Below are 12,612 nucleotides of genomic sequence, written 5' to 3'. Positions count from 1 at the left end.
AGGCTTTCTAAAGTTAAGCTCCTATTCTGAATCACTTCTTTAAGGAAGAAGCCTCTTCTAGTTGACCAGACAGATCTTTGGGACAAGAGCCTCACTAAAGGGTAATCCTAGTCTTAAGAATATTATTCATCCTTGAAGAGTTTACCACTCGGGTTTATCAACTGAAAATACTGTTGTTAATCTGTGCAATTATGATGATGTCATTCCTTCCCACCTGTCCCTGGCCAAAGGCCTGGTACTATTTATGTAGACCTTGTCACAGTGATCTATGTGTTTTTAACCTTGAGATTGGACTATTGCAACATGCCCTTATGTATGCTTTAAATCAAATCAGAAAACTAATACAGTGCAGGAGAAAATAATTCCCTTATGAAACAGCTATTTAAGTCCTGAAGCAATGAAGATTTTGCAAACATTCTGCAATTTGCTCTGCTGCTTGTATTTTCTCTATAGAGAGTTCAATTGCTGGACTTTTGTCTTTCTCTGTCTGTTTATTTTTGAACACAAACGATACAGATGGCTTGGGATAAGAGTACCTAGAAGAAAGAGACTAATTCTGTGTCTTCCCCTGCTACCTGCATAGAGACCACAGCACCCCCTTTTCCAATAACGAGGGGACTGAATGTTACCAAATTTTAGAATTCATTTTCTGTTTTGATAGAAAGTGCTTTGGCTGTGGGTCCAATTGCGAAACTGTTCTCCTTCCCTAGGAATTTACAGGGGAGAATGAAACAAAGAGTCAAGGCAACTTTGGAACAAATTTTAGAATGAAATCACACTGGTTCATTCTTGTGATGTTTATTGAAGACACCCTCAATTGTCTGGCTGATGTTTTCCATAGTGTCTATGGAAATGCTGGAAGAAATAGTAACATTGAAGACACCGAGTTCCACAAAAATGGTGTGGTCCCAGTGACGTTACTGTTGTCCTGAGCAATTTTTAGGCATTCAGCTTTAGGAACAGAATTCACAAATTCAATCTAAGTGCAGAAACCCCAATACTGTGAGCCTCCTGGGTGACTGTTCCAGTTAAGTGAAGGAAAACATGCAAATCAACTAACTGGAAATCACTTAAGTAAAAAGATCTCTCTTGATTCTGTCTCTCTCCCAGGTTTAAGTACCTGCCTGAGGGTCTGATTAAATATCCATGTGATACCATCATGATATCCCAAAGAACCTTGCTCTCATTTAAGTGCCTAACTTGTACCTTTGAACAAGAGCAATTGGCTTTGTAATGAGGATCAGACAGCTATGCCTGCCCAGAACCTTAAACCCATGTATGTGTAGAAGCAAACCTGCGTTTGGTTCAGTGCCTTCATCAGGTTGGGTTTGATGCCTACTTCACAGCACAGTGTTTAAACTTACCCTTCTCCAAGAACTACGCTTCACCTGTCAAGAATTGCACATTAAGTTGATGATGGAAAACTTTTTTAACACGTAGAGTGAGAAATGGATGAAAAATTTTGAAAAGCATCGACCTCTGCAGCAACCTATAAGCGAGGTTAGGTTGGGGATACCTCGCCAAGACAGGGTCTGTTTCTACAGCATGGTTTTGACTGCACTTGCTAAGGGAGACAACTTCAGCTTTGAACTCTTCTACATGGATCGATTTATGCACGCATTTGTTATTGGATAAAAGGCATTAAATCAGTGCTTATCACTCAATACGCTTCAGGTTGTTTTGCTAACCAAATTAGCATTTTACTTTAAAAAATAATAATCTGTTTATACAAATCATATTGCTTGTCTGAAAAGCTAATTTTGTCACGCTCCCCAAAACAATCAAATAGATCAGTATATTAAAATATATACTCTATAGAAAGAGATTTAGGAAACAGATGTGGTTTAAATGTAAACAAAGCCTAGAAATGTCATTAGTTTCTCTTCAGACTGAATAATAAAAATGATGAAGAGGCGAGTTAATTGTAACTTGTGAGGGGCCTGAGGGATCTCTTTTTCCAAGCCTCTCCAGCAGATACTCCTGTAGTACAGAGAGTAATAGACAGATAACCTCTTTCCCCTCTAGAAGGAACACAAATTTAAGATTTGATCACACCGTTCTCCCCACATAAACTAAAAAAATAGTATTTTTGGTCATCCCTACCTAGTCCTAGTACTAGGGTACACAGAGTTTTTCTAACACCTCACCAGTGCTGCTGAGGAAATGTAGAAATACAAGGGACAGACTGCCACTGTAATGCAGGACACCAGTGAGCCCCACAAAATTTCCTAGAGTAGTAAGAAAATGGCTAATGTAAAGAACCCATTTTCAATTTAACTTCTCTAAACTCAGGCCAAAGACAAATGAGTTTGAGAGACTGCTTTCTAACGTTAACCAAATTCGGAAATCCTGTTTGTCCCTCAAACTGCAGTTGGAAGGGAAACTAAGTGGACTGTGACTGGAGGCAACCAGAAAAAAAAACTTTCCACATTCATGCCTCTTTGTCAGGCTTCTCCAACAGATGTCCACATACTCTGACTCACTATAACTGTAGCCTACAGTAATATAATGTAGCTTGCTATAAACTATCATACCAGTATTTCTAATAGAAAGAGCCTGCCCTCTTGTCCTGAAGAGTTCATCTTTCCTCAACCCCTCCCACTTTTTCTTCCTTTTCTCTGTGGGTGATATGGCCTTGCAACAAAGCTTATCTTAATGTGATATCTGCTCCCTGTTTATGTTTAACGAAAACAGAAATGGTATTTAAGAGTAGCTAAAACTCACCGAAGGGTCCTGCTATCCTCAGCCCAGCTAATGGATTAAATGGACTCAATATAGCTCCTAGTGCTTTGATCCACATTGGAATTGGTCTTTCGTGTTCGGCATTGTCAGGCCTCTCTGGAAAACCCCATGGCTCCACTAAGATAAGATGTTTGACCCTGTGGGCAAAAAACGTTCAGAGGTTTAGAGTACATTAATTTTTCTTCGACTGAGTACGACAGAAATGTGCTATCTGTGGACTATGCAACCTGTTCTAGTTACTTCTGTCATAGTGGCTTATTATCTAGTTTCTGAGTCATCAATGGTTTTGCTTTTGATTACTAATTACAGAGAGATTGGATTGCAACTTGGAAGTTCATGTCACAAAGATAAATTCAGCATTCGATAGACACCCACTGTCACGCATTTGAGAAAAAGGGCAGTCTTGTTTCTATTTTTAAAAATAGCATAATCTATACGCTCAGTCAATATTATTTGCAGGAGCAGTTTAATTCCACAGAAAAGAAGATAATTGCATCTGTTCCATTTAAGTAAACTTGCTAAAAGTCTTTCTTTTTCAAGCCTTCTAAGCTCTCTGTTCTAAGAAGAGATGCAATATATCTGAAAAATCATCTTAGCAAAGTAAAGAGAGGCAGAGCAAAATTAGCAAATGTTTTCTCAATTTATTGATTTAGGTCATGAAAGAAACGTCAAAGAGACAATTTATAAAACTATTACTCAAAGGAACCTCAGTACAGAGAGCATAGTAGGAATCTCCAGCACATGCAACTATCAATCACTTCATGCTGTGAGTCCCCCTCAAGCAAAAATCTATTTCATCTTTGTAAATTGCAATCGTCTATTTCTGTTTAAACCCATAATAACACCAACTCTAAGTGTCCCAGATACTGCTGATTTCTGAAAAAGCGACACTTAACTATCGTTTTGCATATTTAAGGTGATTTTCTATGCAAACTTCATGATCTTTACTTTCTTTTTCATGACTTCCTTCTCTTTCAAAGCCATGAGATTAGATATCTAATACAGAACAGTTCTTAGTGCCTAAAACGATGTCAAAAGTGACCCCAAAGGCTATTTCTGGACTATAATCAGTTGGGAAACCAAAAATCTGTGCTTGAAATGAGGGGTTGAAAAGGATTAACCTCCCAAAGATGTTTCTTGGCTGCCAGCTCATCCTCGGGCGTATTTGCAAGAAGACAGGGTAGAATTTAACTATACAAACCAAGCAGGAGAGATTAGAGGCTAATGACTGTAAGGAACATTCTGTGTACGAACTATGGAATTAAACACAATAAAGCAAAAACATGAATAAAAACAGAGTAAACTTTTTTTCATCTTTCCTTTCTTAATGCTTTCCTTCCTATTTGGCATTTCTCCTTTTAGTTACCAAGCCTAAAAAATAACCCAGGATAATGGGAAGTTGACCATAAGAAATCATTCCAGAAGTAACAGTCCAGAAGTTGTAGTATTTGAAAATCAAGACCCCCCACCACCTGAGAATATTCTAAATGGGAACCTTTTTGGATTCGTAACCTCAGATGTCTCATGAACAACTTTGGTACAACATAGTAAATTAACAGATCACCTAAGCTTGGAGAAACAGATCTACTTTCCTAACAATATGTATCCAGAATCCCTTAAGCCTCTAATGCACTGTTAGATAATCTGGTTGAAAGCCATGCTATATTTATCACTTGATTCAATGCTGTCTTAAGATCCTACCAGTCAATTTGCTAATTTGATGGTGTTAGTTTAACTTCAGAGAAACATTAGTAATGTGAGAGCACAAACTGAAACACCCCCAAATTAATTAACCTCAACTTAAGCACAGTGAGGCATGAAAACAAAGCATTACTTTCGATGTAAATCAGCAGGGGGCAGAAACAATACCCCAATCCCACAGGGATAGGACAGCGGCATTTAGATACTTTAGAAGGGTAAGGAACTTATAAGTGATCCCTACGAGAAACTAACTACAGTTAGCCAACAGTTGTTTTATGCCCCAGACGAGAACAGGTTTACATCCCTAGAGCAGAGGACTGCATTTCTTCAATGCAATTCTGAATTGAGACGCGTGCCTACTTTCACACATCATTTCCAGATGCATACGCCAGCTGTCATCCACTTGCAAAGAAAGAGGCAAAGTCTTTTAGGAAAAAATGATGTATGAATTTATTTCAAAATCTCCAAATGAGAGATAGAGAAATGTATAGGGAATAAATTGACGTGACTATAAAAGAATAGGATATGTTTTGTATAATATAGAATCTGATATATGATGTGGAAAGTTGAACTTATGTTCACAGTTTTTCACAGGAGTCCACTATGTGTATCTAAACAGAAGTAATGTCCTTTTTTATACAGAATGCCCTCACTTGGTGGGATCCTAGCTCACCAGGGGCAATATAACCAGACTATATCAAAAAAAAGAGACAAATTATTAGTTTTCGGGGAAAAAAATGGACTAGCTGTTAGCCACAACATGCTGCAGAAAATGCTGATGAAATGCAATCACAGGACTGCTGCAGCTGGGCTGTTTCGCAAAGAAGAAATATGAAGTGGCATACAGACAATTTAAATCAAACAGTCACTAAAATCTTTTTTACATCATCATGCTGGCACCAGACCGACTGCTAGCATATAGGCATAAATTACCTAGGGGAATTACATTCAGAAGTTTCAATGTTATCCATAATAGTGGGAAGTTTGGTAGAAACAGGCCTATTTTCCCTTCACAAACCTATTTTCGATCAGGAGATACCACAAAATATTCACACATAAATACAATCTTTGCTATTTTGCATGGCAAGGGGATACCGAACAACAACAAAGAGGTACAGAAAAATACACAGAAAAACACGCTTACCACATCGACTTATTTCTATTCCTCTGGAAACAAACCATCCAATTAATACCTTGGGTTTAAAATTCAGTATCAAGTTTGTTTAAATCAGCACAGTCATTTACTTAAAGATAATCTGTGAAGAGCTTGATAAAATAAAATCTGCCTTAAAATTACAGAAAAGTAACTCCTTAATTCCTTTATTTTCACATACCTTGATGGGTATTTTAATGAGTAAGCAGCAGCCAGGAATCCACCTAGGTTGTGTCCAAGTAAAATCATTTTTTCTAACCCCATCTCCTTTCTCCATTGTTCTATGGATTCCACAAACTGATTCTCTGCTTCCCGAGCATCAGTGTCAAAGTGTGGTCTACTGCTACGTCCAAATCCCAGGAGGTCGAAAGCATGAACGGTCCTATTCTCACAGAGATCTTCAAAATTGAGAGCCCACAGTCCAACACCTCCTCCGAACCCATGCAGGAGAACAAGTGGAGTTTTATGTGAAAGGTCCGGAGAGAAAGTCAGTGTCCATATTTTATTTCCATTAGGTATACACACATATCGCTTATTGTATGTGCTTGCAATACCTAAAGAAAGAGTGGAAAAAAATGAAGTTGATAGACATGCCTGATAAAATATGAAGTACATTCTATGGAAACCACTGTTTTAAATAAGAGTTCCCTTTCAAAGGGGACAGCCTACAATCAAATATCTAAATAAAGGAACAATGAAAATCTAATTCTAAACCTTTTTATTCATCACAGTGTAAAAGCCACATTTAAAAACTTCTTCTTCTTTGATTACATTTAATGCAAATTTATAGAAAATCTAGTTATATCTATAAATCTTATTAAAAACCACAGACTTACATTTTAGCATTTTGTCCTCAGCCTCTTTAAGGTGTAGCAGTGATGTGGGACACCAGGCAGGAAGCCAGCTGAATAACCATCCTAACCTACAACAGCAATACAGAATAAAAATTTCTTCAGCAAGATGGCAATTTTTTGCACCATTTGATGCTTTGAAGACATTTCTTTTGCTGCTCTTCATAAAAGAACCCATGTCAACTACACACCACGCAGGACAGGAGTTTGCAGTGGGAGGGAATTCACTTTCTCCTGACTTTCATAAAGTGGTGTCAAGATCAGGGGCGTTCTTCAAACAGCGCACTGTTTCTCCACTGCTTCCTTATCAGGGTGTTCTGATCTATCTCCGTCAGAGCAGGCTTCTTCTGAGAACCTGGAGACATCAGCCCTCAAGGCGACCGGACAAGCCTGGCAGGATATGTAACACAATCATTGGGGTTTCCAGCCTCCTCTCAAGTTCCCTTGGAAGTCTGCCTGCACACACATTACCTTGCACGAACCTACTATTTCCAAAAAAAGCAATAAACCATGCGCTTGCCAGCCTAACCTGAACTGATTCATACACTAGATAAATGTAAAAAGTAGAAAATAAGCAGGTTTATTCTAGTAAAGCAAAAACCTAGGGCCTTCATTACCAACTTAGAAACAAAGTCCCAGAAGAAAACAAACCAGCAATTTCAATTCCCCCAACAGAAGCTCCTTTTCCAGCTGTCAGTTACTGTCTTGGTAGCACTAGCTTGACCGTGAGAGCAGGGGGAATGACTCAGCTAGCGACATTGCCTCACTGACAGCGCTTCAAAGGGCACAACAACTGGGTACAGTTCTTCCTGGGTGCTAATTTATCCCTTGTTTTCAAGATGGAATCCTGTTTTTCCCCTCTCTCACCTGTTTTTGAAGATGCTCAGACTACCAGTGCAAGGCTGCTACTGTAGGACCCCACAGCATTCCTCATAGGGAAGAGGATAAGGTCACCAAATTCACAATCAACTTACTTTCTTTAGCACCTTTTTCCTACACTGAACTGTTTTCCAGTTAGTTATATTATTTTCAGGCCTGAATGCTGAAAGTATTAGTTGTACAACAATTAATGTTAAAAGACTGTAAGGTTATTAATGTCCAATTTTTCAGAGTGTACACATGGATAACAAATTACAGATTTGGCCCATCAAGTTCTTTATCCAAAGGACCTTTTCCTCACCTTTTTAAGGGGCTGAGCCACTCCAGTTGCACAGCGACTTCAGTTTATGATACAACATGGAAGGTTTTCTGGGGTGCAATACAATCGCAAGTAGCACTACTCGGATTCATTGAAACGTTTTAGGCGATATCAAGGAAAAAAAGCCACAAATCATACCTGATCAGAAAGCATTAATCATCCAATCACCCATGCCCACTGCTACTCAGTATTATTTACTCCTCTGAGAAACACACTGATGTCCAGCTGTTCTGTGAACAACCTTCCTAAACCACCAGACCATGGGAATCGTTATAATGCTGTATTGAGAGATGGGGAAGGACGGTTGTGTGTCCTTCCATGCCATGTCCTCATGCAATCTAAGAAATGAAGGAACTCAGCATCTTACAGGAATGGGCGTCCAAGTGTTTTGCTGCCACGTTAATCTATGCATTTATTTAAAAGTAAGATTTTTAAAGATGCTGAAGATGGCAGAAGCCAAAAGCAATTTCACCAGCAAATAACTGTGAAATCTGAGTTTAATACTGTCACTAATTGTGTCCAATGTTATGAATTACTCTGGTAAATTATTAAACAATAGCTATGTCACCACCCTTTTAAGCCAGGCTTTCTTCTAGTTATATGCTCAACTAGGCATTTTCATAACTCTTAGGTCAGAAGCACAAAACCCAGCCACTATTTCCCCCATGCCAAAACTATATGAAATGTTTCTCCTAGGCAAAACCACTGACTTAGCAAAGAAACTTCTTTAAAGATTTCTTTTTTTTACAGAAATGTTTAGTTGCAATATGTTAACATGAAGACAGTGTAGAGATACAACCACAATGAAATAAAAAAGAAATCTACAGTTCACAGTCCCAGAATTTTATTTCCCAGTCTTAGGGAGACACCTGGATACTCAGGAAAAATATTTAGAAAACTGCATCAGAATGGGAAAGTTCTAACACAGATGCCCGCTCCGTCTTTTGTTAGTTATCAGTACTGTTTATAAATACTGAGATTTTCATTCAGAAGACATCACATACATTTATAGCTTGAAAAATACAGTCAGCAAGCTGAAATGCTTAAAATAAACATTATGGTTGCAATTCTGTCATCCTGTACTTGCCAAACTAAAAGAGTAAGTGGAGAAGGCTTCCTGTCAAAAAAGTGATCACTTTCTAGAAAAGTTATTTGAGAAAGAAAGTATGTTGTTACTTACATTCAGAACTTAACCCTTTGTCTGCCCCCCTCCAAAAATGATTTACCACATTGCTAGGTGTTTTTCGCATGTGAAGACCAATCAGCTATTTAATCAATTTGAATCATTTCTCTGATAGCTTTGAAAGACCAGACTGTGGCCATATCATTTCTTTTGTACATCTGTGCTAAATGGGTCTTCTAAATGCATGCAAGAATGTCAATTGCTTACATGGCCTATCATTTTCATTTCTGTGACATAAAGTTAAAAGAACTATGTAATGTCAAAAAAGAAGCAATGGATCTTTCAAGACAGTGTGCTCACCAGCAATGGAGATAAGATATGAAAGAAAACTAAAGATTTCAGCAGCAGTTTCACATTGTAAGTGAGCTATCCACTGCCAGCAGAGGCAGACTCCACTCTGCTCTCATCACCCACCACTTCCCAGACACTCTGTTTCCACCTCTCTTTTTACAAAGAAGAAACTCAACAGTGAATCCTGTGTTTTGAGGAGTTAAGAAATCCATTTGTCTTAGCTGCTCCCTATATCAGAAAGCGTGAAATAAATCTGGCAACTGACAGCCCAAATTTCTATCATTTTTATACTGATTGTACATATGGGTGTTACATGTCAAATTACCAAGGCGCATAACTAGTGGAATTTAACCTGTATATTCATTTGTGGCCATGCAGTAACATAAACCAGTGTGCACATCCATGCTAAAGTAAGCAATAATCAGTAGGGCAGAGAATGACAGAGAATGCTTCCTTGCATCTCCTATTTGGGGTCAGTTACGCTTTTCACAGCCACCTAAACAAGTGTGGAGTACCAGAGGCAGGAAAAATCAGAGGCCAGCAGATGGGGGGCTGCTGACCTGCCAGGCATTCAAAGAACTCGCGCTCTCTGCCAAGAGTCCTCCACGCTTCTTGTGACACGACTTGGGCAGGAGAACAGAAGGTAAGGGAAAGCCCCGGACACACTCACTGAACGGCCTTAGACATGGAAAAAGTCAAGGTGATTAGTGTGAGGCGAAAAGATTAGCGAGACCATCAGTAGCCTATGCCGATGACTAAACACGGTAATAAATAATGAAAACAAAAGGGACACAGGTGCAGACATTTGACAATATGGAGCTGCAACCACTATGCACAGGGGCCAAGCTGCCAGCCAGGACCTAACACGTTGGATGGCTGGAGCAAGTGTCCTGCTTCCCCAGGTTCAAGCATAAGGAAGGATAAAAATAAATAAATAAATAAAATAATTACTTAAAAATATATAATGCGTACTATGTTTACACATCTAAGGAGTAGCGAATAATTGAATATTGTGTAAAATGTAACTAGCACTGCTTTTCCTTTGATGCTTGAATGTTAATTTGAACCAAGAACTTGCTGCGACAGCACAGCTTAAAATGCCCACGGGTAACTTTCAAAAGAACTGAGAATCAAGTAGAGGCAGAGGCATAGTGAACCTGACCCACCCATCCACCTCCACTAATTAGGTCAAATTGGATGAAGAACGTGGCAAATATGTAACTCAGATACTACCATTCTGTCAGCTAGATTAATCCTATTTAGCTTGGTGAGAGTTGATTACATACAGGACAACTAATGGATCTGTAGCCAGTTACAAATTTGACTTACTCCACAAAAAGCTCATGAAAGCTTAGGTAACGTTGAAGAATTGAAAACATCTATTGTAACACTGTCGTATGCACTCAAACAGCTGAACAGTCTATCTGATTTCTGGCTCATAATGTGGATTTAGAAAATGAAGCTCTACCATATAAAGACGTTCAACAAATGTTCAACAGAAGTTGCTTATAACTCCATCTAGGAGATATAAATGTACAGACATGGAGCTCATTCTCTTACTTTTCAAGCTTACAATTAACTTACATTAGAGTTATATGAATGCATGGCTTACAAGATGTATTAAGCTTAAAATCATTCAACAGAGGTTATTTTCCCATGTACACCACCATTGCACAGCTAGCTGTAATAATCTATGCAAAGCCTGTTTGGCCAAAAAGCAAAACAAGAACACCTACAAGCAACAGAACTCCACTAAATCAGAGTAAATGAAAGCAACGCCATTTGCTACATGATGATTTGTCAAAAATTGCTGACCCACCAAGACAGGAGACGCAGAGATCTTCCTACAATACTGAATACAAAAATCGTCTTTCCACCAAGAATTTTGAGGTTAGTAAGGTAACCAAAACTCCCAATATAGACCAAGAAACAGGTGCTGAAACATGCATTAGTGACAGAAGTGCGGAGAGTAGACTTTCCTGTCACGAAGATTATTTGGACTTAAAAATGACATCAGTATGGAAACCAGAGCTCGGGGTGTACAAGAATTACACAATAACTCACAAGCAAAGGATTACGGGAATGTAACTGAATGCACGAGCAACAGAGCTGTGTATCTGGTTTTGTCTTGTTCTCAGCAAATGAACATATTTCATATTTTTAATTTAATTTTTGCAGACAGTGTTGCAAACTACCAAGCTAGGGTTTTAGCTCAAGAACTTACAAAGCTGAAACACAGAGTGAAATCACTGGTAAAACATTTCAAACTTTACCCTTAAATCTTATTACAATCAAGCTGATTTTTCAAAAACCCCTAACCTTCTCCTCTCCTGACTCTCAGAACTAATTCCAGCTATTTATAAGGAATGAAAGAAAAATCAAATTAATGCAGAGAATTTGTTGTACTGTTTCTGCCCGCCACCAAGCGGAATGGCATTGTGATTTTCAGGGCCATCCAGCTGGCATGGTGGTTATGAACATCCATCAGGTTGAGCTAGCCCCACAGAGCATCTTGCACTATAACAGCAAAACAAGGGTAAGCTAATGGAAAGACTGCTCAGACTCTCCCATCTTGTTTCCGCATGAGGTATTTTTGAAGTACTATGCTAGCAAAGGAATTCAGAACTGTCAATGTGTTGAAATCTAAATACGATAAGCATCATAAGGCTTACTCTTCTAAGGTCTCATGTAACTCCACCACGTAAAAACACTTAAGCATTGTACTTCAGTGAAACAAGTCATCTATTTAAGTGTTTTGCTGAATTGAGGTTATAGTGCTCAGTGTTTTACCAAAACAAACCCTAAATACTTAAATATTATCATTAATCCATAAGTAACAGCCAAAAGAGATCAGTAATTAAAAGAATGGAGCAACCGCCAACAAGGAAAAGCAACTTACTCAACCCTTTCAATTGTTACAGAAAGACTAAGAATGGGCAAAACAGGAGGAGTGAAAAGGAGCATCAGGTATTCATAATGGCCAAGAGGTCAACATACCAAATTTAGAGCAAAGGGCCAATTTTAAAAGTAAACTGCTTTACTCTAATGCTCTAAGGACATTCTATAGTTAACATAGGATTTTGTATGGATGGATCCTTGAGTGAAAGAACCAGAGATACCCTTTTCCCCTTTTCATTAGCTGCTTTTTTTTTTTTTTTTTTTTTTTTTTTAAGAGGAACCGTAGAAATAAGTCTATTTACTGAATGTTTTCTGCATTTTCCTCAGCATCAGCAGTAATTTACACAAAGCCTAAGAGTGGTTTATTCCATTGTCAACACCACCAAGTTTTCAGAGCAAATTCTATTTTTGGTTACTAAATTTCAACTTTACAGTAATAACCTGAAACAATACAAAGCAAAAGAAACAGTCAAGGATGACACAATCAAATAGGACTTTGTGTGTCAAAATGCCAGAGAAAAGTACATGTTTACATCTGTCTGATTATGTCCAAGATACATTTAAGTTATAATACACTTTTCCTTTCTGATTTCAT

At 38.3% G+C, this 12,612-nt stretch overlaps 1 protein-coding gene across 2 annotated transcripts in view; it reads right to left on the bottom strand.

Moving 5' to 3' along the window:
- Positions 1-12,612, bottom strand: part of ABHD5 (abhydrolase domain containing 5, lysophosphatidic acid acyltransferase) — a 29,612-nt gene that overhangs the window by 5,205 nt on the left and 11,795 nt on the right. The window contains exons 1-4 of one of the 2 annotated variants that reach the window (XM_054191366.1): positions 6,639-6,837; positions 6,433-6,518; positions 5,778-6,150; positions 2,725-2,879 (exon numbers count right to left, since the gene is read on the bottom strand). In XM_054191366.1, coding sequence (XP_054047341.1) covers positions 2,725-2,879; positions 5,778-6,150; positions 6,433-6,442 — 538 coding nt within the window. In that variant the 5' untranslated portion in view covers positions 6,443-6,518; positions 6,639-6,837. Of the gene's footprint in view, positions 1-2,724; positions 2,880-5,777; positions 6,151-6,432; positions 6,519-6,638; positions 6,838-12,612 lie in introns of those variants that run through there. The other variant, XM_054191365.1, reaches the window with a different exon arrangement.

This window comes from Rissa tridactyla, chromosome 2, assembly GCF_028500815.1.
Source record: "Rissa tridactyla isolate bRisTri1 chromosome 2, bRisTri1.patW.cur.20221130, whole genome shotgun sequence".
In the NCBI taxonomy this organism is placed as follows: Eukaryota; Metazoa; Chordata; class Aves; order Charadriiformes; family Laridae; genus Rissa; species Rissa tridactyla.
The sequence above is the reverse complement of the archived record's forward strand: the minus strand, read 5'-3'. Positions and strand labels throughout refer to the sequence as shown.